The sequence below is a fragment of the Anser brachyrhynchus genome (assembly GCF_964034855.1).
Source record: "Anser brachyrhynchus genome assembly, chromosome: 5".
Classification (NCBI taxonomy): domain Eukaryota; kingdom Metazoa; phylum Chordata; class Aves; order Anseriformes; family Anatidae; genus Anser; species Anser brachyrhynchus.
Genome location: NC_137699.1, coordinates 53232498 through 53260259, shown reverse-complemented (window position 1 = coordinate 53260259; position 27762 = coordinate 53232498). Strand labels below are relative to the sequence as shown.

The following is a 27762-nucleotide window of genomic DNA, read 5'->3' as shown; positions in this document are numbered from 1 at the left end:
TTGCAGTAAGTACCGTAGTTACGGATTCTGAACTAAAATGAAAAACCTGAGAACCCTCTAAATTCAGAACCAATTTTATTTGGGTAGATGCGAATGAAGTTAGTCCCATTTATAACCAGGATTTACATCACAGTAGGTTGTTACATTCAGACTTTCACACTTAGAAAATATATATATTATGTACAGGAATTTGCAAATAGGTGTAAACATACAATACTTTTAAGATACCAGTACATTCCAAAACAAAAATATCAGCAAGGCAAACACCTCAAAATGATTCCAGTCAGCTAGCATTCAGAATCTCTCTTAAATAAAGTAGCTTTTATGCTTCAGATTGTGTTGTTTTTAATTATTACTGAAAAATGAAGTTCCTTTTTATAGATGAAATTTCATGGTATCTGGCTATTTTGATACTCAAAAATAGGCACTGATTTCTAGAAGGAAATTTACTTCTTACTGATATAATTGAGCCAATATGGCTGGTTAACATTTTTGCTAGTACAAAGTAATCCAGTGCTGGAATAACTCAGACAATTTAAACTTAAGTCAAATGTATAAAGTTAGAATAGATACTGCAAAGCTGATTATAACCTAGAAGCCTATATAACTCACCATAAACAATACTGCAAACAGATAATCTAAATCCTCATTTCACGGTCTCATTTCTTCATCTAAATTATACAAATCACCCTCCTCGTCTTTACAATGTCGGTTTAGGCTAGCTACTCCTGCCTAGGCAGCGTAGGGGGATACGGTGCAAATTCCCTCATGCTATCTCATCCACGTAGCGCGGCCGAGTCCCGCTACAGGGGGCATGCCGGGGGGGGGGATCGGAGGTGGCACGGGGGGCTGCCCGCCCGGGGGGACAGTGGGCGGGGGATAACTAGCTGGTGGCATCCCCAGCCCCGGAGGTGGGTGAGGGGGTACTGCGTGAGTCGGAGGCAGCCTGGGAGGTGGGAAATTGGGGTTGTATGTAGGGGGGGGCGGGTACCCGGGGGTAGGAGGGGGAATATTGGGGGGAGGGAACGAGGTAGGGGGCGGCGGGGGGACTGGCGGGGGCGGGTTGGGAGGATAGACGTGAGGATGGTACGGTAGATGAGCCGGTGGTCCGTAGGCCGGAGGCAAAGCTCCGTAAGTTGGTCCTTCTGTTTTCATCATCGACTGCAGGCTTTGATAACCCTCCCCGGACATGTACGAATTTGTGGTAGACATCCCTGTGATGTAACTGGTGGGGGGCGGGGGCGGGGGGCGATGAGGCAGAGGTGGAGGTTGGTGCACCGGGGCAGGATGAGCAGGGGGAGGAATCTGGACCTTTGGCATGTCTACTGAGTCCACGGTAGTAGATTGCTCTGCTTCTCCCATCGAAACTGCAGTTGTCAAAGGAGGCTTGCGCTCTGGAAAAGAAAATGTCATTTATTTGTCTGAAGGACAGCGGCAATTACTTCTGGATACTTCCATATTTTCCTCCAGTTAACACATCAAAAGGCAACTCAACAACTTTCTAAGTCTGACTGCCATACGGTACCCAGTCAGACCTCGTTACATCACTAGAAAATAACCAAGCTGCAGAACAAAATTCCAGCTTTTCCCACTCTAGAAGTTACAGATGTTTTCCTTCCTTATTACTATTTTCTTATAATTTAAATGCCTTTCTACAGTCAGCAGAAACTGGCAGACTGGATGGACAGAATCACAGCCAGCAGATTTTAAAATATCAGGGGACCCAAGATACCAAAAATCTTTTGATCGGACCTTCAATCTTCTTTAGTCCGTGTCTCCCTTCTACCCCTTTTATAGTCCCAGGCAGTGGCCTGGGATTACTCTCTGCACTTCACTTGCTTCCCATGTTGTAAAACATTATTTGAGAATACAGGCCGAAGTCTCAAATCTTTAACAGAAAAAGATTTTTTATTTTTTTAAAAGAAGAATAAATTAAGACCTGGGACACGGAATCTTATCAGCTTTGTTCCGCTGATTAATCTCAGGGAGCTCAGTATATGACAGTCTGACCATAGAAAGGTCTGAATTCTGCAGAATTATACTTGGCCAGTTCCAGAAAGAATATGCTTTGAACAGCCGTTTCTTTATATATTTTCCCCTCTTAATACCAACTTTGTGAAGTAAGGAATTCCACAGGAAGAAGACTGACCTAATGGCAACATCTCTGTATCGTCATATGGTCAGTATTAAAAAGTCCAAGCAAAAACGTTCTGTGCAACTGACATCCAGCTTGTAATAAATAACCATCTACGACGTTGTCTAGTTAAGAAAAGTCATTAGAAGCCGATACATGGAGAGCGGTCATTTCCTGTAACACGTAACAACTAAACTGACAAGGCTAAACAGAACTGGAGATAATTAAGCATTCCAGTACTTTTTTGTTTTTCCCATTTGGTCAATAAACATTCTTAGTTTTCAACTGCTATTTCCTCAAGGCCTGAAAAGCCAAGAGATGGCCTCTAAAGGCTGTTCTTCAAATGTATCAGTGTTTCTACAATGATGTGCTCGTATAACCAAAAGTTAAGAGGAAAATTTCAGATAACAAAGGGAACAAGTTAGTTACCTGCTTAAGTAGGATTTTACCTTGTCTAAGCACATAATTTTAACAGCAAAATTGCCTGCTAGAACACCTACATAATGAGATGATGCAAAGTGGGTATGCTGGCTGTGGTACCTACAAATTCCAGAACTTGTAGCTCCTAAATTATAGCAGGCAGTAATTTCTCCATTTGCTCATTGCCAGTATCACTCTGGATTTAAGATGTGCATTCAATATTTAACAACTGATGGAATGATGAATATGGTCTTTAGAAGAACTCTTTCATTCTTAATTAGTTTTTAACAAATGAGGAAAAAATGGTCCTACTATATTTCAGAGCACTTTTTCTCTCTTGCAAATTCCATGTTAGAAGCTGCCATCCTACAGTTACATTATGGACCATGCTCTGTAAAATATTTATGTCATATTTAAGGGTCAGTGGAAAGACAACTAATGCATCAACATGCTGGAAGCACATTTTTACAACAGTAGAGTTCATTTTTGCAAAGGCAATGCATTTGTGCAGTGTTCAAGTTCTCTGGCAGACAAAATCCATTTCTGGGACACAGCGAAGTATCCCCCTTACTGTTTAGAAGTTACGCACCTGAAGAATTAAAGATGTAACGTGAAGGACTTTTATAGGACAGTTGGAAGCTATGCTGGTAATCGTATGGCATCTGCCATCCTGTGGTCTTTAAAGGACTTTTGCCTGCTAGTCAGCCACTTTTTGCCTGCCAGCAACATTTAGCTTTATTCTTCCAGTCCTCTGAAAGTCACAGCTTTGTTTTGCCCCCATCCACACAGTATAGTCTTATTCCTATCACATCGTTTTTGCTTCTGTCTGGAAAAGCTTGTGCTACTACAACGAAATTCCCTCTAGAGCTTATCTACCTAATGCTTTTACTTGCCAAGCTGATTAATCAAGGCAACAGCCCCTCCCCCAAGGTCACTACAACCGTATGAATGAAAGATTAGCTGCAAGAGTAAATTTGTTTTAGAAAATAAAAGCTTACCTGGAGGTGGGTGTGCAGGAGGTATTGGTGGATGTGAAGTTTCAATTTTAGGAATTTTAGATGGTGGTGGTGGTTCTGAAAAACATTTGCAAGTTCCTAATTAGCTATTGCTCTGCAGTATTTTCCAGAGCCCAAACATAGTCCCATTCTAACAGCTACCATCTGTCATATTACTCTATGCAAAGTGCAGTGGAAACATTATACATTAGGCATGTTTAATAAAGAGAACTAGAATCAAGACCCTTGTATAAATTAAGTGGCACCAGGCATCACACACCAGTCTCGCAAAAGAACATAGGCATACAAATTCAAGCTACGCATTTTATAACCGGAGACAAAGTGACCCAATAACAGTATGAATGCACAGATGCACACACGTACATTTTCTAGCAAAAAAATTGAACTTTAAAAGAGTTAAAGGAAACCTCATGAGAGGCTGAACTGTTATGTTTTGCTAAAATCAGGGAACGTGTATCCAAAAACCACAAAGAAAATAAACAGAAAACAAAAGAAAAAAGGCAGTTACACGAGAGAGAGGAGGGAGAAGAGAGAGTTCTCTGGAATCTGTCTGCAGAGCCCGAAAGGGAGAAGGGCCAAAATTACTTAGGAAAGGTTACAGAATTAATCCTAACTGTCCTGAAACAAATTGCTCCAAAACAGCAGAAGGAAAAAAAAAAAAGCACCTCCATACCAAAAGATGTGACACTGCAGTGAAACATCTTTTAAGTTAGACTGTGTATTGCTGTAAGATGCCTTTTACAACAGCCAGTTACAAGTGTCACTGATTACCAACAGACTTGTTAGTGCAGGCATTCAATGGCACGGTACCTTCCGTCGTTTCAAGGTCCCACAGCTTGCTAAACTTAGTCCAATTAACGCATGGAGTTGTACATTGAGAGTTGCGTAGTTTAGCAAGATGCTTACTAAGCGTAAACTGTCTTAAGGGATTCTTGGGGCACCGTTATACTCCATTTTTACACGTTTTTAAGCTAGGAACAGTTTACAAATCTTACAGTACACAATTAAAGATGCAGCATTAATATCAAAATAGCTTAGAACTGCCAGTAAGAACTTGCTGTAAGCAAACAAACTAAGCACAAGTCAGTGAGTAACTTACTCTCCCTAAGACAATAATTTTGTTACATAAAATGAAAAAAATTGAATGTTAACATTTACCTGTTGTCTTTGTTTCTTCTTTTGGAGACACAGCCTGTTTAAAAAAAAAAAAAAGAGATGGAAACAAGTCAACTATTGCAATACAAAGCATTTTAAAATTTGAAAAAGCAAGCCAAACAGGAAACAACCGATAGCCTGTTGAAGAGCTTTTGTACAAATCTGACTAAACCAGAACCAATTTCCAACTCAGCAGCAGTATCCTTGTCCCTCTCCTAAAAGGATTCAGGGAAACCCTTTATTTATTCTCCTATTTTTATTAGAAGGTTATTAATGCACAGCCTCTTTAGCAAGACGTAGCGCAAACACTGAACAAAATCAAACCACCTTGGGAAAGCCCAACTTCACTTGAAGAACGAAGACTGAAAAAAATTGCAGCTATTTTAGATTGAGGATTTCCTGTTGTTCTCATAGTTGAGTATTACATCTCATTTAATTTATTTAGCATCTGCTGCACGTACATCACGGTCCAGTGTATTACTTGCTGAGCTGAGAACAAGAGACTTGGCCTCTGGTCCTGATTCTGCTTTGACCTGTTGTTTGACCCTTGTCAACATCCCTGCAGGCCTTTACGCTTTGTTTACCAGGATAGGACAGTCAAAGTATTGCTCTGTGTAATACCCTTCAGAAGCCATTAGATGGAAAGCTCTGTATAAAAGCCAAATATTATGCCAGGAACAAAAAATATGCACACTGAGCAAAACCAACAAAACTTCATGTCATCCTTCTGATCACAAGTTGTTGGTTGGTTTCTTTTTTAACATCACAGACAAGGGAATATGAGAAATCTTTCCAGCTTACTTAGTCCAACTGAGATGGCTAGTTAAAGAACAGCTGAAAACCTGATCAAAATTATGCACAAACGTATTTAAAATTGGGATAAAAGTCAGAAGGGTACGTAACTTCTGAATGAAAGTGTGTGCCTTTTAAATGAAAGGGTGTTTTATTACAGGGACTATTTAGGTCTAGTGGTTTTACCTTCCCCAACTGTTGCTCAGTTCCCACCACTTCAGATTCCGCAGGAAGAAGGGACTGACATTTCACTCCGATTTGAACAACAAATTCCCCTTAATTGTGCTGGGCGTTCTCATGACTTCTGCTGTCCAGTACAAAGGTACCTGAGGCCTGCTTAAGACCACCTTGTTCCTGGACTGCTTTTCACAGTCAATTCAACTCATCTCCGGTCACCTTCTGGCTGCTTTTCAACTTTTTAAGGACAATCTTCATTCTTCCATTCCAAACATACACAATTTTCTTGCTGACTCTCATAGACTCATTTGCTGCTTTTGTTTTACTCAGCTGGCCTTTTCCCCATTTTCTAGCGCTAAATTGCTTGTTTCCAAAACTGAAAACATCAAATACCCTTGCTCTTTCAAACAAATACAAGTCCCCATTACTTACTGGCAGAATTTCCAATAAATCACTCAACCTGTCAAGTCAGTTGATTAATTCAAGTGGAAGCAATTTAGTTATTGTGCATTTGTGGACACGGAACGGTGTTCAGAAAATAATGTCACTGAGGTGCACCACCAGTAATATGGCACAAGCAGCTGGAGCCAAACACAAAACAGCTCATGGGACAGAAAAACAAAAATGAGTTTTTATGTTACGCTTTACCTTACCTTTAAAAAAAGTCAAGCAACAAAACCAAAGTCTATCACTTCTCTAATAATGGCAGTTGCTAAAATAGAGATGAGCTTTTTTTTTTTTTAAATCTTTGCATCGTATTGTAGTTTCTAGTGCTCCAGACATGACGACCCTGAGCCAAAATTACTTATTTATTAGCATGCTAATTGTTATTTAGTATTTTCTTAACAAGCTTAATCCACATAATAACGGAACTGTTCTTTTAGTGCTGTTTTTCCATGCATTAAAATTGTTACCACAAATAATTCTTAGTTTAATCAAACCAAATATACTATCTAATGATTCATGAGTATATTTTTAGTGAAGTCAACTGAAAATTCAAGTGCTCTTCACCACCAGAGATGCAGAGGATGTGCAGATGCTTTAGACATCTGGTAAGGGCTTGTACGTCATGGGCCAATGCCTCAGCTGCTTTAAAGTATCTTGGCTCCGTAAAAGATAATGGAGTTATAGGAGTTCATGTAAATGGAAAATCTGGCCTCCAGGAACAAAGTATATTTATATTCTATACAAACTGGAGGAGAAGTCATGCAAAGCGCTATTTATAGAAGGAAGCAAACATTTTTTAAAAGGTTTAAGGCTCATCTAACCAAAGAACATCTTAGAAACACCAAGTAAATCTTTCAAACACTACACATCTTGTTCTCCCACGTTGTTTTCTGGAGAAAGAATTAGTTCAGATCATCATATTTGCTTTCCTCAAATTTTGCTGTTTTGTAGGAAAACAGCACAAAGTCCTGTGAGTCACCCTTTATTTTATAGTTGTTCTGGATGTCTGCACTGTATCAGGCTTACCTTTTTATCTGTATTATTTGCTTCCTTAATTATGAGATGGTGCACCTCAAACTCTAAGAAAAGCTAACAGGCTCTGAGGGTTTGACCAGAGGGCATTGCTAAAGATCAACAGATACTGTTCGTGCAAAAGGCATTGCTTTTTTTCCTGTGAGATAATTCATTAACACATGGGATGGGGTATAATCAGTAGTGCTGTAAGCGTAGAGCTTTGGAACGAGCATTCCCAACAACTTTCAATCAGATGGAAACACACAGAAAAATCCTAATTGCTGTTTATGGTTTCTAACCTGCCAAACTGTCCTAGACATTTCTGTTGAATAAAAGGAGGAAAAGAGTTCCCTGCCCTACAGATCTGACAACCCAAGCAGAGTTTGTGCTGATGGTAGGAAAAGTATGCAAACCAATACACACAGTAGAGAAAGAGCTCTCCCAGTTTTCAAGCTCTTTATCAGGTTACCAGCTTTCTATCCTGAGTAACTATAAAGCAAGTATTCAGTTCACTAACTATATATTGCAGTGAAGGTTTTTTCTTCTAGTAGTAGGCTGTATCTTGTAAAGACCACGGTTTTAGAAAGTCACTTTTCTCTTTTTTAGGAAGCTGCCATTATGAACATGCTTCATTCTTCCAATCCCACTTCATTACATCATTTATTGCTTCCTTTTTTTTTTTTTCCCTCTATATATTTGTTCTCTATTTCGGGCATGCCGTAGTTAAAATAAGTAAGAGCAAAAGCTGTAAAAGCTGGACAAAAGTGTATTTCCTCAGTGGACTTCTTCCAATCAGTTTACTTCCGAAAACACTCACTAGGTACATGCAAGAAGATTTGAGTAACACTTTAACACTTTTCTGGACAACTTAGAAGTTAACCACAAAAAGTGCAGGTAAAGGTTTAAAAGCTTCGCTTGGCCTTGATGACTATAGAAAAGCACATGGGCAACTTAGAATATTATCCAATTGCTCGTGAAGTTTCTTGATTTCAGTGGTGAGGTGATAATACAAAGTGACGCTTCAATGCATGAAGTATTTACGGGCTTCTATTCAATTATTTTGAAGGACTTTTTCTAAGAATTTTTTCATACTTTTAGAAGTGTTTTCTTTTTTTCCCCACATTATTAAAGACATTAAAGACCAAGAAGTCCAATTAACGTCTTCATTGTGCATATTGCTACTCTAAGAGACCCTTCCTTAATTAAGCCTGCTCAATAGCAAAACCAACAGATTTTGATGGCACAGAACCATGAACCTTAGTAGTTCATGCTGACTTAAAAGTCTGCTCAGTCAGTTTTGACCCAAACGAAATAAGAATGTGCTATGCCAGAACTGTCAAGGGTGTTCCATACTAACATACTTGCCATACAACCAACTGAAGTCCACCATAAAAAATTAACTACCAGGCTCATTCTTAAAGCAAAGAAGTCTGCTGCACCACGGCCTTTAAATAAAAGGGACATCAGGTCAGCTTGAAAATAAAAGGCAAGGTAAAGTTCAAAGTTAAACTTACCGCTGGTCTTTTAATATTTCTAGGAGGGCTTGACTGGGGAGAGGGCTTTTTAGATTGTTGTGCTTGTGTTTGCTGCTGCTGCTGCTGCTGCTGTTGCTGTGATGACTGTTGTGACTCTTTTTGCTGCTGAGTCTGTGATTGCTCTGAACCCTGTGCTTGCTGTGATTGCTGTACTGTAGGTGCCTGGGGAGTAGACTGAAGAGATGGTGGCTGCTGCAGCTGGTGAGGAGTATGATGAGGCATTTGCTGTTTTCCCTGGGAGTACAGATCCAGGATCTGGTGACAGATGTCTTTAAAGATAAATAAATAAAATCCAGTGATTATACACCCATAATGTACGAGTGAATATTTAATACACAATAATCAACTCAGCTTTTTGCTTGATATAAACTTCAGAAAAATTCATTGCAAATATTATTTGTTATAATGACTATGGATTGCATTTTTAAAAAATGGACTATTTTTCAATTTATACTTGCATTTCTGATTTTCTTCTGCCTGTGCTGAACAATGTACAGTCGTATATGCACATTCTTGAGAAGAACAACTAAGTGTCTTGGTACTAGTACACTGCATGTCATGATCGTGTGCCTAGAAAGCCAGTTAACAGCATAGCAACAGGATAACAGCATAGCAAGAAAGTGAGTGAAAGAAGACTAGATGTTAAGACACACACATCTAAATACACAGGCACTGGTCATAACCACCAGGGGTTCACAAGGGGCAAGTCCTGTTTAACCAACTTAACTTCCTTTTACGACAAGGTTACCCACCGGGATATTCAAAAACTCTATAAATAGGCCAGCCACAAAAGTTTCAGGAAACTAAGTAAATGGCTGGTATTAAATTCTTCCAACAGCTGAACGTCTGTCAGACTACACGTCCAACCAATATCCATACACAAGAACAGCACCAAAGGAGGAAAAAACCTTTACAGAAGAGCTAAATGAATTTTTTATAAGAAGTTCAATTAAAAGTCTGGTTAGGGCATAGCACATATGCCCTAGGCAGCACACTCTACATGTTTATTTTGACTAAGACTCAGAAAGAAAGCAATCTTCATTTACATATGACCCTAGATCAAACAGTTAAATACTCCTCTTTTAGTGGCAAGTATTTCTCATACCTTCCAGAACATCCACAGGAACATCTTGGACAAACTGCTCCCACCACCGTCTGTACATTGGTTTTGATGTCCACTCCTGTATTTCAAACTTACACAAACGGCCTGCTAAGTACATAACTGCAACAGCTATGATCTCTGGTTCCCACTGCAGTGACAGGGTAGTGCAGAGGCTGGAATATATAAAAAAAAAAAAAAAAACACACAAACCTGAAGATAATTCTGATCGTTGAAGTACAGAATTTTAATGTACAACAGACAGAATTACCAAGGTATCAACTCCCACCACACTTCAACTTCTCAGACAAACTTAACGGAGAAATCTAAAAAGAGCCACATTAAACAAAAAGTTTTCAAAACTAAGCCGTTTCTGCACTACTGCTGTCAATAAACAAGGCAATTTTAGATACACATAACACAATGGGCATGTGCTTGCTTCACATACGAACATTGAGTTTTGAGTTCAAAAACAGAAAACCTAATACTACATGGGAGCGGAGAGGTGGTTGAGGGGGAAGAGACAGCATTATATTCCAGTGCGGGCAGCTGCGTTCCACTGCAGCCTCACCTCTACTGTTCACTAAATACAGCATTCGTGTGCGTTGCTACTGAAGTGTGCTGTCACTGCATTTCAGCTGGGTAGGGAATGATGCCCAAATTTGGATTTTAGAGTTTCCAAATGTTTTTCAATAAAATGTAGAGACATACCAAACAAAACAAAACAAAACAAAACAGCTAACACAAAATTATAAAGCAACTCTTCAAGCAATCTGGATGCAAGTTTTAAATCAAGCTATAAAAACTGCAAAAGGTTATCTACCAAATAGCTTTTAATAGAACTGGTGCTAAAATAACTGCTGTTATTGGTATTATTGACATCTACTGAGTAAGTTCACGTCATAATCAAAGCTACTGCTTCCCTGTATTACAAAATTTGTTTTTTTCTCTTCTTCCTTTTCCCTCCATAGATTCCTGGCCTACTTCTGCAGTCATCCTAGGTTCCATGCTCAATAGAACTACCATGGGAAAGATGGAAAGAAAAATCTAAAGAATACATGGATCGAGAAATACCTCATCTATCCTCATTATGAGCTGAAAACATACAAGCGCAAAGAAATGTCAGAAATATCTAAACCAAGAATAAAGTAAGCAACAGTAACTATTCAACTTTTAAAAGGTTTCTTAGCAGTACCTTACCTGTCATTGACAAATGTCCATGCCATTTGAACCAGTTTTTGAATTTTATTTTTGTCTCCTGAAAAACAGCAAGGAAAGTTGTAAGAAATAAAGTTATTAGAAAGGACAAATAGCTTGGAAAAGAATACTCTTGTTCTGTTAATGTAAATTGAATGCCAAATGTTAAGAACTGGCACTGCAGCACCCTGTAATATTTTACCTTTAAGTTGTTTGGCATACTTGAGAAGAAATTGGTACGGATGTTCCACTTGCAAATCAAACTTTATTGTTTGTAGTAAAATTCTTTCAAGGACCATCACTTCTTCCTAGAGCACAAAACAAGGTAACCACAATATTATTCCTTTTTTCACTCACAAATATTTTACACTGGTATAAAGTATGAGTACAGAGCATCTCCAGGCAAACATGTTTGTCTGCTTCTGCTTGATTAGAGTTTGTCTCCAAGGAGAACAGAAACCTCTCCAACTTAAAGACTATTTTAAACCCAGATACTCCTCGTATTTATTTTGGGCAGAAGGGTGGAAGTGATGTTTAGAATTCCTTTTCCTACATGGAACAAAGAACCGAAAGAGATACAGCATAAAAGTGTCAAATACACAAAACTACAACAAAAAATACTCCCACCACATTTCTTCCTGGAGTTTTATATCTTTCCTGCACTTGTAATAAGCCATTCATAACAATTTTGAAAGAAGCTTAGTTTTGCTAAGCCAGAAGCTCTAAACAGGAAACTTAATACTTTAATGATGATGCTCTCTTATTTGACTTAGGATTTGCTATTCTTTCTCAAGACCACAAATCATACTTGGCAGTTTTAATGTGGTCTTGATAGCATTTCTAGTTCTGTCCACAATTTCTCAAGTTTAATTTGCAAAGTAACACCAGAATTCACATGAAATCAAATATAAACTTTTTATACCAACGTTTACTGCAGTAGGCTTCCAAAACTACTTGTATTAGCAAGAATTATTTCCATAGTTACCTGTCACCTTACCCAAAAGAGCCATGAACGCATGCTGGACGTGCAATTTGGAACAACTGAAAATCTGCCACTGTTCTAAGGAATGTCACTTTGCTGGAGTACAATAGGATAAAATCTATTTCAACATGAGTTTTTTTCTTTTTTATTATTATTATTTTTTACCTTTGGATCATCTCCAAACTGTCCAAACTGTACATCATTTAGCAAGCTACGGGCTGTTTTAATTATATCTTTACATTTCTTAGGTGTTTCTTCAACTTTTCCTGCCAGAAAGAGACAGCAGGCTCCTGTCACCTAAAAAAGAAAGTGCTTTCAGAAAGTTACCTGCATCTGGACATGCAATACAGTATAGCGTTGTTAAAGCACTGGCAGTTTCTAATAACAGATCCATAGAAGTTTCCCAGAAAAGACTTAATAATAAGCATATTAATTTTTAATATTATTACAGTGTTAATTTAAGCTTTTCTTTCTCAAAGCAAAATACAGAATTTTGAGGGCTGTCCATTTTATGTAACTTTATTTCATGATTAGACATCCAAAGCAGAATTTGTCTTGCTTCAGCACCATCTATTAAGCAGTTTTTGGATGGTAATTCCACTTTTTTTTTCTTTTAGCCCTACAACAGTGCCAGAACTCTTACCTCTTTCTTCTTCTAAAGAATATCAGCAAGACATAACCACACTGTCAATACAAACACATTCCCAACCACAAATAAAATGTATAAATAAGCAAGCAGGTGCAGCATATTTTAAGCTGTGGTGATTAAAAGATAAAATATTTGTTTTCCATCATCCAGAGTTGCAGCTAGCAGTAGTACCCAATCAACTTGTTACTTCAAATAGCCCACGGTTTGTGTAATCACAGTATTAAGCAATCAATATTGTAAATACTTACATATCTCGGGAATTGTTTGAAGGAATGGAACATATAAAACCGATGGAAATAAATTATGCCGGTTGCTAGAGTATCATAGTGTCTGGGGTGCAGAATAAGGAATTTCAAACAAGTCATAACAAAAAATTAAACCAAAATATATACAAAGGAAAAGATGTACCCTGCTCTATCAAGTACCTCAAGTAGTTGTCCATCCATCAACCTGATATAAAACACTGCAAGTAAAACAGTAGCTTTATGAAAAAAGCTACAAAACCCCCTAAGACTGTGTAAATACTATGATTTGACCCAGATACAGCTGATACCTAAAGCATTTATTGGAAGCATGCAAAGCCCTGATCACCTCCATGCATGGTCATCCATATGATAAACCATACCTGCTTCAAAAAAGGTCAAAACCAGTGGTAGGTACGTGAAGGAACAGAAGAACAATCGCTTTGCCTGAAAAATGTTACTGTGGAAAATGGTTACTAATTATTCACAACTAGAAAGGCAACGAAAATCCGAATATGCTCTGTACTCTTCTCTTTAAGGAGAAACGTAAAATTTCATCTTCACCAAGTTAAACAAAGAACTCAGGCGATTAAGAGAAGTACCAAAAATGCAGGAAACAAAAAGTTTAAGCGGTAGACTACGAGAAAGTGAGACAGCAGGGAAAAATTACTTAAACATATACAGAGTTGTAAATCTGAATCTAAACAAAATAAAACGGACAGGGAGGGGGAAGGTGGGAATATGTTAGAAGCTCCAGAGGCAAAATATGTAGAAAAATGAATGGAAAAATCAAAATTTGAGAAATGACATAGATTCATGTGATAAAAGACCACATCTGGAAACAGCCTGAGTATCCATAATTAGCAAAACTGTATCCCCTAACTTCTCTGTTGCCCAAGGGCTTCAGATGAAGCCTTCACTACCCAACAAATGGCTAAGAACTATGTAGAAACACATCACATCAAAAGGCATTTAAGCTCAAAATGATTTTTGATCACGTTAAAGAAACATTTGAACAACTAACTACACATATAATGCTATTTATCTTTTATTCTTAAAACCCCTATTTGTCAATACCTTTCATGCTACCATGAGTTTAAAGGATACAGCCCTAAACGCGTTCCCACATCGAATATGAATCTGGCCCCCTCCCTGCGGTATCGTGCCTCAGTAGCTGGATCAAGTCCTTCTAGCTGCGAAGGTGTATGTGCCAAATCCTTCTTATCCCAGTACCAACATGGCTTTGTATGGTCCAGGTTTGCCAAGTTTACAGAAGGGCTGGAGTTTTCTTTGTTCTCCTTCATTTATTAAAACAGAATTGTTCTTGCTTGATAAATTTTCAGAAAAGAAGTCTCCGGTGAGTAGCTTCAGATCCTTTAAGAAAAGCAAAAAGGATTTCTTTAAAAATGGAGAGATGTTTTTTCTGTGCTTAAAGATAAGTCATATTTAACCTCGCCCTTATCTTCCTCATATAGTGCAGCTACAGTTCAAAAAAATAGGTTATTTTTGCTATTACTTGTTTAATTAAGAATCTTTGAGAACGCCTTACAGAAAATATCTGCTAGTTGTCAACAGAACAGCTTTCGCTTACTTTGTCCACAAGATAAGGAAAAACAATCCAACGATGGTAGCAAGATTTCAAAAGTTGGGGTGGGGGCACAAAATCAGATCGCTGTTCATAATTAGGACTCACACATTAGGTCAGTCTGAACGGCAATTTAAATATCCAGCTGGTTTCTCGAATATAACTGGACGGTAAGATGGCAGCAATCACTGCCAAAAAACTTTTTAAAGTGATCTGTACTTGGGTTACTTGAAGAAAAAATGGTACCAAATTACTGTTCTGTCACATACAGAATTAAGACAACTATTGTGAGCCTGAATGGTAAGGCACCATCAAAAATCCCTCCTAAAACAAGGCAGCTGATTACACGCAGTGCATCCATTTCCCTACGTTGATCAGCATTTCACGTATCTACACTGGCACCAGGTTGCTGTGCAAACAGCTTTCTGGTATTTGAGCTATGACTGATGTTCAGCCGTGCCACAGTTTAAAGAGAAAATGAAGACTATCTTGGCACTTTTACTTTCTCAGTCACAAGTCTTTTTATCGTAATTCAATAAACTGTGCAGATACTACGCACAAATTACCGTGCACGTAGTCACCAGCAAAGCTTCCAGTAAGAAATGCTGATTAAAATATGATGCAACAGACTTGCTCTAAGCAAAACAGCTGGCGGAAGACCAGAGCGCAAGCTCGTTAAAATTAAGCTGTTTAATTTTCCAGATGTTTTCCTTCTGAAAACGGATGAAGGATCACACAAACTGCCAAAAAAAAAAGAAAAAAGTGCCTGGGTAATACACTTCTCTCCCTTAACTTCAAGAAGTTTCTTTTTCAGAAGAAAGGAAACCACCTTTGTGCCAGGTTGGTTTGTGAAGAACTTTCATGTTTTATGGTACCAGTGATAGACCGATACAACTGCTGGTAGTTATAGGTAAGCGAATGATCAATATCTCTTCTGTTATTTATAAACATGGAAATGAGCGATACAATTTCTGTTATTTACAAATAAATGATCGATACAACTTCAGTTATTTATAAATAAGCGAATCACCAATACAACTTCTATTATTTATAAACGAATGATCAATACAACTTGTCATTTATAAATAAGGAAATGACCAATACGACTTCTATCACTTATAAACGAGCGAGCAGCCACTCAGCACCACCCCCAGAGCCCGCAGCGCGGCTCGGTACCGCACCGACACGCTCCCCCCTCACTTACCGATCAGTCGCTAGCTCTGTAACCTGTAAGGAAAAAGAACCGCAGCGGTTACTTTCATTTTTAACGCGCTAAACGGCTTAACCCCCCCCCCCCCAAACAAATAAAATCGCCCCTCTACGAACTAAGAGCCGCTTTTGCGATTAAAGCGATTACCACAACGAGCCCCTCGCGGCCCCCCCGAGCGCCGAGCGCCCCGCGCCTCACGGCCCCCTCACGGCCCCTCACCGCGGCGTCCCGGCGCCCCGCCCGGCAGGAAGCCGCAGCCCCCAGCACCCAGCGCCGCCCCGCGGTTCCCCTCAGGCCGCCCGGGGGTGCCGGGCCCCCCCCTGCCGCCGGCAGCGGCGGCTCAGAGCCGGCCCCAGGAGCCCCTAAGGGCAGCGCGGCCTCGGCGCCCTGCGCGCCGCCATCTTGGGGAGCACGGCCTGGCCGCCCGGGCGGCAGCGCGGCGGGGACGGGGCGGGGCGGACGCGGCCCGCTGGCCAATGGGAAGAGGAGGGTTTCTCCGCCGCAGCCAATCGCGCGTCGCTTAGCCGCTGCGGAGCGCCAGGAGCAGGCGCGCTGCGGAACAATCGGAGAGGCGGAGAGAGAAGATTGCACGCCGCGTGAGCCAATAGGAAAGCGGAGGCGTGGGCTTAAGCCCCAGCCAATGGGGAGGCGTGCGGGGGAGCCGCCGTGCCCTTTTTTAGGGCCGGCAGCGGCGGGGGGGGAGGATTTAGCCGCGGATTGGCTGCGGCGGGGGACGTGGCTTCGGCTGGACCAATGGCGGGAGCGGGTCGGGGCCGGCGGGGGCGGGGCCGCGCCGCGCGCTGGGAGTGCGGGGCTGTGGGGCGGGAGCGGGGGGAGCTGGGCCGCCGCCTCCCCACCCGCGGGCAGCGGCGTCCGGGGCGCGGCGCTCGGCTCCGCTCGGCTCCCTTCGGCCGCGCTCGGCTCCGCTCGGGCTCGGCGGCGGCGGCGGCGCGGGAGGTAAGGCGGGGGCCTCGCCCGCGGCCCCCCGGCGGGCCCGGCGCTGCCCTCACCCCCCCCCGCACCCCCTCCCTTCCCCTCCGACCCGGCCCTGCTCTGCCGGAGCCCCCCCCCCCCCCCCCCCCAGGGCCCCGGGCCCAGCAAATGGCGCCGGGGCGCCCCGTGCCCGCCGCCCCGCGCCGCTCACCCCGCGGGTGCGCCCTGACGGGCCGCGCTCCCGGGCTGCTGCCGGCCTCCCCTCGCGCCCGGCGGCTCCTAACGGCTGCCGAGCCCCGGGGGCGGCGCGCGGGGCTGACAGAACTGCCTGGAACCTTCCCTTCAGAGCCGTCCCTCGCAGCCCAGTGCCAGCCCGGGAGGATTGCCGGGCTCGGTATCTCCTCCCTCGGCTCGCTTCTAGAAACAAAGTTTCTCCGTGAAATAAAGTTAAAAGCAAGCCACTTCTCTCCCCTTTAAGCCACCTAACCCCCCACAAGCACCTGTCCCCTCAGGCGGCACCTTCACCTCGTGGCTTTCTACTGCCCTCATTAACTTAACCTCTTGTGTTTTCTGCTTTCAGTTGCAAGCTCTTTTAAAAAAAAAAAAGAACAAAATCCCACGTAATATTTTGAAGCTAATGTAGGTGAGTAAACAGCTGGAGCATCCTGTGTGTCCGGTACCTGGTGCCTGGTATGAAATAATGAGCAAAAGTGCGAGCTGCGTGATGGGCGCAGAGGCAGGGTGTGCCCCCAGAGCTGTGCTCGCTTGGGTAACTTAATATGGTAGGGGCTCAAGCATGTTGGCTTGTGCTTCGGTAGGGCTTTGGGCATGTCTAGCTGGCTGGGCTGGCATACAGTTGAAAATACCTCCTTGGTATGGTGTGGGTAGGGTTGCATTTAGGGCCCTGGGGGAAGGATCCTGGAGTCTTGTGTAGTTCGTCTCGTACTGCTTCCAGTTTGAGGTGGTCTGATCTGTACACTGAACTCAGATCTCAGTCTTTGAATACACCTCTAACTTCAGTATTACATATAATTTAAAAATAAAATGTTTCTTTCCATAGAAAATGTACATCTTAATGATATTTTTAGTGTAATAGATCTGTCTACTGCATCTCAGATTTCATGCTTTACCATAACGGTGCTCATTGTATGGTTATACTGACATACTGGGTAGTCTTCAGCAAAGGAGTGGTTTTAGTGGTTGCCCTTTGAAAGAAGGAGGCAATTTGAGAACATTTGAGATCTTGGGGGGATCGATATCTTTACTATCAGAGTGTCATAGCCTTCGGCACTCGTTAAAGGGCATGTCACAATGTCTGTGGCTTAAGCACCAAGCCTTTTCAGAGGCCTGGGCTGTTTGGTCTGTCTGTGTGCTGATGGCTGCAGTCAACCAGGGTGACTTGCTTCATTCTCAATTAGAAGCTGTATTTTTATGAAATTAGCTTAATAAACAAGCAAAAAAAGTACACAATTTCTTCATTAACCTGCTCAAAAGGAATTTGGGGAAAAAAAAATGTGGTAGCCTTTGGGAAGAGCTAAACTCAAGCAAAGCAACGAAATGACAAAAGCCTATTGGCAAAGCGGTTGGATTTAACCGTCTATTTACTCGCCTCCTTTCTGCGAAGAGTAAATATTTTTACTTTTCTGGTCAAATAGTTGTCTGAGGAGCTGGTTCAAAGGGGAGGCAATAGGACTATTAATCATTAAGGAAGAGCCTGAATTGTTTCCTGTGGCAGCTAGTAAGTTATCTTCCCTCAAAGATCAGTGAGGTGTTTATAGTGAGAAGCATTCCTTCTGCCTAAGAAAGCTTGGGGGGGGGGGAGGAGAGTGTGGAGACGTGAATGTACAGTACTGTGGCTATTAGTATAATAGTTTGGAATTAGCAAGCTGGTAAGTGATAGTAATTATGAAATACATGCTTAGATTTGGGATCTTGCCTTAGATTTAGCCACTCTTCTTTGTCCTTTAGGATTTTGTGTTACTTTTGAATTAAATATAAACTTCTGGTAAGAAATTATTAATTTGAGGCAGCCTTGAATTTAATGTCTGACTAGCAACTGAAGTGAAACAAAACTCAATCCGACAGTACTGTGTCGTTCAGTAGATCCAGGAGTATCTTTAGCTTCTCAGGTCAGAATATTGTCACAGCGGTGTTATCTCTGGTTCTAATTACATGACTAAATGTGTTTGGAATTTGTTTCCCAATAATTAGATGGATTTGTTGGAGTCAGTGTGCTTTGTAAGTGGATCAAATAAAGATTTAGCTAATTCTAGTAACTTCTTTTGCTATTACTCTGCGGAGTGGCTGCTTCCCTGTATCATGGTAATATTTGCATACCATCATTCTTTTCTCAACCTGAAACCAAGATGGGATTAATAAAGTCTGTTCTCTGCAGAGTAGGTGCATGCAGTGTATACAACAGTGGTTCAACTTCCCTCTTTTGTAGGCACCGTAGACTTGTGCTGATGTTGGCAAACCTGTGATTGTGCAGGTTTTCATAGCAAACAAGGGATTATGAATTCAATTTTAGCCATCCTTTGCCAGCTAACTTATTAGAGACACTTCAGCTTCCTAGGCCTGGTTTCAGATGTTTAATAATAATTTAACCAAGAATGCTAAGTGTAAAATGGGAGAAAGGACCTCGAATCTAAACAAAGTATACCAGTTGTTGATGTTACCTTCAAAGTGCCCCACTAGTGTTGTATGGTTTTAGCCTGATGTATTTGGAGCCCTACTTTGAAGAGGTTTGTGTTGTAGTAATTAAAAGACAAGTTCAGTGCCCAAGAGTGTTTTAACATTGCTTTACATTCTTGTACTTGCCCTTCGTCCGCCATAACCTTCTCTGCTCCCTTTTTCTGTTTTTAGCTGCTCTGCCCTACATTGGCTCATGCCTGCATCTCTTCCACCAAATGACTATTCCAGTTGTTCCATCTCTCCCTGTCCTTTACCCCTTTCCATACTGCTCAGCAATTCTTCTAATACGTCTTCTGTTCCTTATTTTTTGAAGTAGAGGAGAATTAGCACTGAGGGCTTACATTCAATTCTGAGGTCTGCTACCAGGCCAGAGCAGCAGGCCTGTCAGCTGCAGGGAGAATTCCACCCGTCTTTGTAGCCCTGGGCTGAAGCATGCTGAGATGTGAGTGACTTGGCTTCAGGTCAGCTTTACCTCCAGTGAATATAAGCAAACGGGTGCTTACGAGCTCTGAAGCTGGCCGCATCCAGGTAGTACAACATAAGCAAAAGGAATATTTCTGAGACTGCAGCTGCCGATGTCCTGTTAAGAGTAAAAATGAAATGTAACTTAGATTTCTTCAGTTTTTCAGAAAGATTCTTGAGCTTGATGTTAAAGGCTGTTAAATGTTAGGGGATGACAGATGAGTATCTACTTACTGGCTTATTTTATTCTTCATGCTCCCGGTATCTCTGCAGGAGGTGGCTCAGCTGTCATGGAAGTAATTGAGCAGCAGTGCTTGAGCCACCATTCTTTTCAGCCAGTGTGTTAACGTAGGCCAAAGTTGTCTTTGTAGCTGAACATGGACTGTAAATTGTATCGGTTCTGATGAGCTGCTTTGTGGTCACTTCTGCTAAGAGTGTCAGCTACCTGCACCAAACGGGGGGTGTGCATCTCTGGGTCTCTTGTGCCAGCAGGTGGATTCTAGCCTTTTGTGTGTTGATCAATTTTTAGATATTTTTTACTTGTATATTTTTATATCTGTTTGGATCTCATAGACAATGATGGAGTTATGTAACTTAATAAAACTGAGTCACTTCCAAATGCTGCCTGTATTTCTAAAACAGGGAATCTTCTGTCTTTAATGCTTTATAGTACTACTGACCAAAGTTTTCATGTGCTATTGTTTTAATGGAGTGGGAAGAGGATGTAATATGTGGCTTTGTTTCCTTTGAACCTGTGTTGACAGTCAAGTGTCTCCCATATGCTGGCTTTTACTCCAGGTGCCTGTACAATGATGATTTAAAGGGATATGAGTTACCTTGGGGGGAGGCAGTGGCAACCAAGAGTGAGGTGCAGGCTGTTTCCTGCCTCTGCCAGACTTTCCTGGGGAGTGAATTAATTCTCTTTGGGGCCACTCTTGAAGACATTAGGTTATCTTTATTTAATGATAAATGTGGCCACATGACTTCAAGTACTGAGAGAAGGAGCTTTCAGGCTTAAAATTTGTGCTTTGAAGTATTTCTGAAGTGGACTTCTGAAAGATCTAGTTTTGGAGACTTGCCTGTAAGGTGATTCAGTCTTAGTGTCTGCAGTTATTCTGTGAATGTGCATGTGTACTCTGCCCCGTTGTCCAGGTCAGCAGTGAGGATGGTAAACAGTATTTGTCCCGGTACTGATGCCAGGGGTACACCACTAGTGACTGGCCTCCTGCCGGACTTTGTGCTGCTCATCACAACACTTTGAGCCCAGCAGCTCAGCCAGTTGGCAGTCCAGCTCACTGTCTGCCTATCTAGTTGGTACTTCATCAGCTTGTCTACGAGGATGTGATGGTTGCAGTGTCAGAGGCCTGACTAAAGTGGAGACGTAATACCCAGAGCTATCCCACTGAGCTTACCAGGTTGGTCAGGCATGATTTCCCCTTTGTAAATCCATGTGGAACGCTCCCAGTCACTTTCCCCTTCATAGATTTGGGAGTGGCTTCCAGGTGTATTTGTTTCTCCCTCCTCTATAGTGAAGCCACACCCAGAGTACTGTCCAGTTCTAGGATGCCTGGTATGAGAGAGCCCAGTGAAGGGCTACGAAGGTGATTGAAGGGTCGGGGCATCTGTCCTGTGAGGAAATGCTGGGAGAGCTGGGACTGTTCAGCCTGGAGAAGAGAAGGTTGGGAGGGGAAGGGGGGAAATCTCACACGTATAAAAATATCCAGAATAAGGGTATAATTGGCACAAGCTGAAACATAAAAGGTTCCACCACGAAACGCTTTTTTTGTACTGTTCAGATGACAGCACTGGCACAGGTTGCCTGGAGGGGAGGTAGAATCTCCATCCTTGGAGACATTTAGAAGCCATCTGGACGTTGGCTTGGGCAGCCTTCTCTAGATGGCACTGCTTGAGCAGGGGGCTTTGGAGAATTCAGCCTCCAGAGGTCCCTTCTAATGTGGGATTCCTGAAGGCAGGTATCAGTGAAGGAGGCTTGGAATACCGAAGCCTATTTCCATTCTTCATCACCACATTCCCAGCCCCCACTCAGCAGCAGGCCTACACCTTGCCTAGTCTTCTCTTCCTTTTGCTGCTGATGCACCTGTAGAAGCCCTTCCTGTACTACATGTTCCTTGCCAGATTCAACTCCAGGTGGGCTTTGGCTTCCCTAATCTTATCCCTGCATACTCAAACAGCATTTTGCTTCCTGCTGTTTCCATCTCTCCTGTTTCCCAGAGTTTTGTCAGGGGTACCTTGTTTGTTTATGCAGGTCTCCTGCCACCTGCAAATGAAGATTTGCACATTCTGCATGTAGGGATGGACCATTCCTGGGCTTGGAAGAAGCTTTCTATCCTTCTGTTCTCAACCTATTTGTCTTGGAAGAGGTGAAAGTAGTAAGCCCATGGAGCTTATTTCATGAAACCAAGAGCAGATGCCTGAGTTAGCAAACAGTTACCTTGTTGCATCAAATCTCTGACTCCAGGAAGCTAAGTAAGGTTTGTTGGAGAATTTGATGCTACATTTTTCCGAAGTGCAACAGACTGTAACTTACCATTTTGGAAACTATTGTTGTGAAGTAAGTTCTGTTTAGGCATATGGATGGCTCTGATACTTTTTTAATCTGTACAGACAGCATTTCAGTGTTCGCGTCAAAATGGTTCTGGCTTACTGCATTGATAGTCACCACACCTTATTCTGTTTTTAAAATTGCTTTTCTATCTGGGATATAATGAGTTGTCACCAATATATTCTTCTATTGACAGAATGGAATAGAGGGTTGTTATCAAGGCTTACACATCTGGGCTTCTTAATTCTTAAGACTAGTGATAAAAATGTTTGCATCTTCTAGTCTTTGCTAGTGCTCTGCACCTATTTACAGGTTAACTTATTCAGTTCGGCCAATTCAACCCTTGATATAAAAGCAATTCTTTAATACATCTGCATAGATTTTCATGTTGAACGTGTTCCTAGGAAATAGCTGTTGTTGTGTGTTTAAAAGCCTGTTTGTGGCCTATTTGTTGTATTAGTTTTTAGTTTTCATGTATGAAACTGAATTTTCAAAATTGGCTCTCAACCTTCTGGGTCAGTACTCCATAGCCTTGTACAAGCTGTGTCATCGGGGTGGGCTGTGAGCTTCCAGGTGGCATGGCTAGAGCTACTAGGATTCAGGAACTTGACGAGATTGATACATTTCAACTGTCCTTGTGATATTCCATCGCTGCCATCTCTAAACCAGCAGCATTTTTATAATGCCTGCTGCTCACATGAAGGATAATACTGTCTGGGTTTTGATATTTCTGGTATTAATGTTTGGAGGCTGGCATACATGTATTTATGATCTTGCAACTGGATAATCTTTTCTGTGGAAGCTGCCTTCTCCAAATAGTGCGTCTCAGCAGGAAGCTCAGCTATGTATGGCTGAATTCCATTCCTCAAGGACCTATGCCTGCTGGAGTATTATTTTTAGACTTGCAGAAAGTAGCATGGGTTGGCTGGTGAAGAATGGAGAATGGCTGTCTGCTTTGGATGACCAGCAGAAACATTTAATCTTCCACTTTGCTATGCGCAGTTGCATCGACAGCATATTAATATACTAACTCTCTGTGAAATAGAGAAGGATCCATTCCCTCTGGAGCTTGCTGCACCTGATTCTGTCAGTCAGGAGCAAATGGAACTGGTGTTGCCAGACCAATTGGAGAGGTTTTGTATGCTGAAACAGTGAAGAAGCTGATACAATCACTGTAAGGTTTAGCTGCAGAAAATGTCCGTTGGGTTCTCATGTGGTTGTCAGATTCAGATCGGTATCTGTTCTCCGCTCCTTTTTCTAAAAGTCAGTGTTCAAACAGTAACTTCTCACCTTGTGCCCAGATGATGCTTGGGAATAACAGTGAGGTTTGTAAGGGTTTGTAAAATTGCAAGCTTTCTGTATCTAACTGCTCTATTTAAAAGTAAAAAAGTCCTGCTTTCAAGACAATGACAGATAATGTTGCAATTCTCTTTTGTCATTGTAGGATGTCTGGCTTGTACAACCTGTTTCTCTGGCTTATTAAATCTTTGATTCAGTGTCTGAATACAAGAAATTGCCCAACTGTACTTTGAGTATGGGCATTTGGAAGGCTGAAGTGAAACAACAGCCTAATGTGATAACTGCTTGCTTTATTTTGCAGTGTCTTTGTAATTGGTCTCTGGAAGTGGATTGGAGGTAGGAGTGTGAGGTTTTTTTTTGTTTTTGTTTTTTTATAATGATACAAGGAGCCAAAGACTTACTCTGCAAACGCTAGTACACTAGCTTTTAGACTATGACAGCAGTTTATGCCTACTCGAGGGTGGGAGGTTAATGTAGTGATGCAACTTCAATTTGTTCCACCGGAACTTTCTTTACCAGAAAGTTCAGGAATGTCAGATCAGATAAATGACACAAACCCGACTTGAACGCTTCTTGCACACTTCTGCTCTGACAATGTGTGACACCTTGTCCTAAAGCACAGGGCACGAGCAGTCTAGTTTTTGCAAAATACTGCTGCGCCCAGAATGCATTTTTCTCTGATGGACAGAGAGCAGTATCTCCTACAGCAAGCTGTCAGGAGTGGCTCCTTTATGAACATAGTCAGTGTTAGTACCAGTACCCTTTGTGCTGTTTGAAGAATTCCTCGGTCACTTCCAGAATGGATGTCTTTATCTAGTGACTTGCCAGACTAGTAGGTAAGTGCTGCTGGTGGAAGTAGTGAGCCCTCTGGTACAAGAACTGGGAAGCAGAACATTAGCACTAGCACCCCTCTCATCAGGAGTCATGCTGCTGCTCTTTTTCCTCTTGTTCTTCGTCTTACACTAGAGAAGGAACGTTTCAATTCTAGTCTGATGGAGTTAAACTTCATCTTGTGTTTCAGTTGTGGCTTGCTGGGTGATGCAATTCCAGTGCCAGGTCCTTTCTTGGACACAAAGAAATGGTGATGTTCCTGGTATGTGAGATCGGGCTCTAGCTATAGCAGCAGGACTTGAAGCTTGTTCCTGAGCTGTGCCTCCTTGCTGTTGCCCATTCAGGTCTGAGATGAGATTGAACGGAGTTGGAGCTCCAGAGGCCTGCAGTGGTTGTAGGTCCAGAACACTGGCATCTGTAGGTAGGATATGTATATGCTCAATATGCAGGAATGAGACGGTCCCAGGAAAATAGGAATGTGGCTAGCTGGAAATAACACTGAAGAGTCATTTGCAGGGGTTGAAGGTAAGAGATGCCCAGACTTCCTAGGGATTTGTAGGGGGACAATAGTTGGTTGCAGCTCCTTATCTGAACACTCTAGAATATCGCATGTAGGGTCTGGTCAGCCCTGTTCTGGGTTTTGATGGATGCCCTGCCTGGGGGAGGGAGGGGAGGGTCAGTGGCATGGCTGATGGTTTGTGTGGATGTAAGGCAAGGTAGGAGAACTGACTTACAGCAGGCAGGTTACAGTGCATTAGTACGCTGTACTAAGACAGTTCTCCTGTGGACAGATGGTGCTCAAGCTCTCTCCTTTAATACAGAGAAGAGAGCTTTCTTCAGAAAGTGATGTGTGGCCTTCAAGGGAGCAACGTGTTTACTCTGTGTGCCAAAATAAATGTTTAAACTATTTTTGCTTTGGTCTCTTTTGTCACCTGTAAAGACACACAAAAATATAAAAACCCAAACAACGACAACAAAAACCATGCTACCAAGCAGTTGGTACTACAACTATCCTTGTTCTGAACTGTGAGGATTAACATTTCTTAGCAGCTGACAGCTGTTTACAGCACCTTGTTTGATAAAGTAATAATGAATAGTGACCACATCTGAAAGCTCAGGAGTGAGGCCAAGTACACTTAATGCTGGTGCATCTTTCTTATGCCTGATAGCCCAGTAAATGCCTGTGTTGAAAGCTTTATTTCAAACCACTGTGGTGTTGCTAGGTTGAATTGACTTGGAGACTTTAAGAGTTCAAGTTGCCAACTATGAATGCCAGAAGATGACAAGAGGCTTAGAGGAACCTGCTCCTTCATTTTTAAGGTCTAGGATAACTTCCAGTATTTCAGCTGAAACTTCTAGTCTCGTCTTCTAGATTAGTCATGATTTTCCACACTAACTGGGTAGTAGACTTAAGGCAAGTGGGTTTGGAAGGCCTTCCAACTGCTATTAAACCGTAAATTGCAGCACTTATCAGGCATTTGTAGCAGAAGCTTCTCTTTAAAGTACATATGTACATATTTGTAACATGCATGGCACTTAAGTATTGTGGGAGTTCCTTTCCTAACTCTCACAACAGCATTCTTTGGGGAATTAGAATGCTAAGTGCTTGGTCTGCCGTGGGTGTTCCCAAGGACACAAATTATTGTATCTTCAAGTGTAGTTGTAACTTGGCTTGAGGGTTGCCAAGTCTTCGGTGAAGGTTTTCCAGTTGAAGGAAAAAAATCATTAGCATGTGCTACCAGGCAAGTCTGTAATTTCAGTGGGGAAGTGTTTCCTTTGGGCTATGAAATGCACTGGAAGTGCTGTGTTTGTCACTTGCACTGCCATAAATCTGTGTGCTGCAAGAATTTGTTTACACTGTAGTAACCATTGTAACCATCCTACCATATAACAGATTTATTTTCTTTAAACTGCACATGGATACACATGGAATGAAAGGTAGTAATGCTGGTTAGTTATTTGCAGGAAAACAGTGATTTTGTGTGACTGGCTGATGCCATTTCCTGCCTGCAGCGGGAGAGCAGACAGGTGTACTCTGGGTGTGAAGAAGTGCAGCAGGCCTTTGTGGAGGTGGAGTACAATTCCAAATGCTTTTCCACTACTACAACTCCATCTTATTCCAAAATGGCCTCTAGTGTTTTTCAGAATCGTACGAGGTGCATGAGATCACCTAACAGCAAGCACACTGCCTGGCATTGGTACCTCCCCATGCCCTAGAGAGGGTGACAAATGGCACACAAGTACCTGCTGCATTTTCCATACTGTGAACTTGTTCACTCAGGCTTGTGCTGTGCTTCCTGGCTGAAGCCTGGAAGCCCTGTGCATTGGTTATGCATTGAATATACACTTTTCTATTTGGATGTGGTTTTTTTATGGTGTGATAGCAATCCTAAGCACTGCCGGTTGGAGTGAAGTGCCAGCAGTACTGTCTTTGAGCACACCTTTAGTGAGTTAATTTGCGTTGGAGAGAAGCTTGATGAGACAGGTGTGCTTCACTGTTACCCAGAGGAAAATACAGCAGTTATTTAAAAACTGCCTAGATTGTGTTCTTTAAGGAAAGGGTGTTCCAGGAAACAGCATAAAACTGACTGAATTCAGATGCTAATAACTTCATGCACGCTGCGTAGTGTCAAGTCAGTGTCCAAATAGAGGTCCTTAAACATTTTTCGTTCTGGCAGTGGTGCTGAAACATTCAGCCAATTTAAGATGTTACAGGACATGGATGTATGTATAATGAAACTCATTTTGAAGACAGGAATTGCATGTGCTGTACTGTAACATAAGACAGGTCCTAAAGCTTGTACAAACTTGTTTTATGCTGTGGTTATCACCTTTCCTTCCTACTTTCCGTTAGAGAGATTTGCAAGCTCTTTTATCACCGTGTAAGATTTTAAGGAACGCGTGTGAGTAGGAAGTGCGTATCCTTTGCGAATGAAAGGGAGATGATATCTGTGTACGGTTCTGTGTCGCCTTCCTGCTTGGATGAGAAACTTCAGTACCTGGATTAGTTCCATCAGAAAGGCCCAGAGCTGTGGCAAGTACTTCAGAGCATCTGCTGCCCCTGCTCTGACTGGGGATGTGGTTGTCTCTGATGGTCCAACCTAATTGTCTGAAAGGAGCAGCCTAGCATGCAATAGTAAATTGTATTGGGGTTGCACTATGCGTAGAAAGCAGAGGGTAGACAAAGGTATTAAAACAAAAAATAAACAAACTGATATTTTTATCCTGCATAGAAATAATCAAGGGCCCTATTGCTGCTAAGTTGCTTGAGGGCATTCCACTTAGGTGGAGTTATTGTTGCAATTAAATGGCAGTCCTTGGCATTA

General features: G+C 42.0%; 2 protein-coding genes across 3 annotated transcripts in view; one reads left to right on the top strand and one right to left on the bottom strand.

The window, feature by feature from the left end:
* Positions 1–58: 58 nt before the first annotated feature.
* Positions 59–16134, bottom strand: CCNK (cyclin K). Of its 2 annotated transcripts, XM_080593581.1 has the most exons (13): positions 15874–16134; positions 15649–15671; positions 15011–15184; positions 13967–14233; positions 12866–12947; positions 12134–12265; positions 11189–11294; positions 10990–11047; positions 9796–9965; positions 8670–8959; positions 4729–4762; positions 3553–3627; positions 59–1394 (listed from the first exon to the last, which is right to left on the bottom strand). In XM_080593581.1, the coding sequence occupies exons 4-13, from the start codon at positions 14161–14163 to the stop codon at positions 772–774; spliced, it is 1767 nt and encodes a 588-aa protein (XP_080449707.1). In that variant the 5' UTR covers positions 14164–14233; positions 15011–15184; positions 15649–15671; positions 15874–16134; the 3' UTR covers positions 59–771. The 2 variants fall into 2 exon arrangements, with proteins under 2 accessions (XP_080449707.1, XP_080449706.1); XM_080593580.1 differs by lacking the exon at positions 15011–15184 and having other exon boundaries at positions 15874–16133.
* Positions 16135–16460: 326 nt separating this feature from the next.
* SETD3 (SET domain containing 3, actin N3(tau)-histidine methyltransferase) overlaps positions 16461–27762 on the top strand; it is a 59475-nt gene continuing 48173 nt past the window's right edge. Inside the window, exons 1-2 of the mRNA XM_080593579.1 lie at positions 16461–16611; positions 17168–17230. The gene's annotated coding sequence lies outside the window, so the exon portion shown is untranslated. The remainder of the gene's footprint in view (positions 16612–17167; positions 17231–27762) is intronic.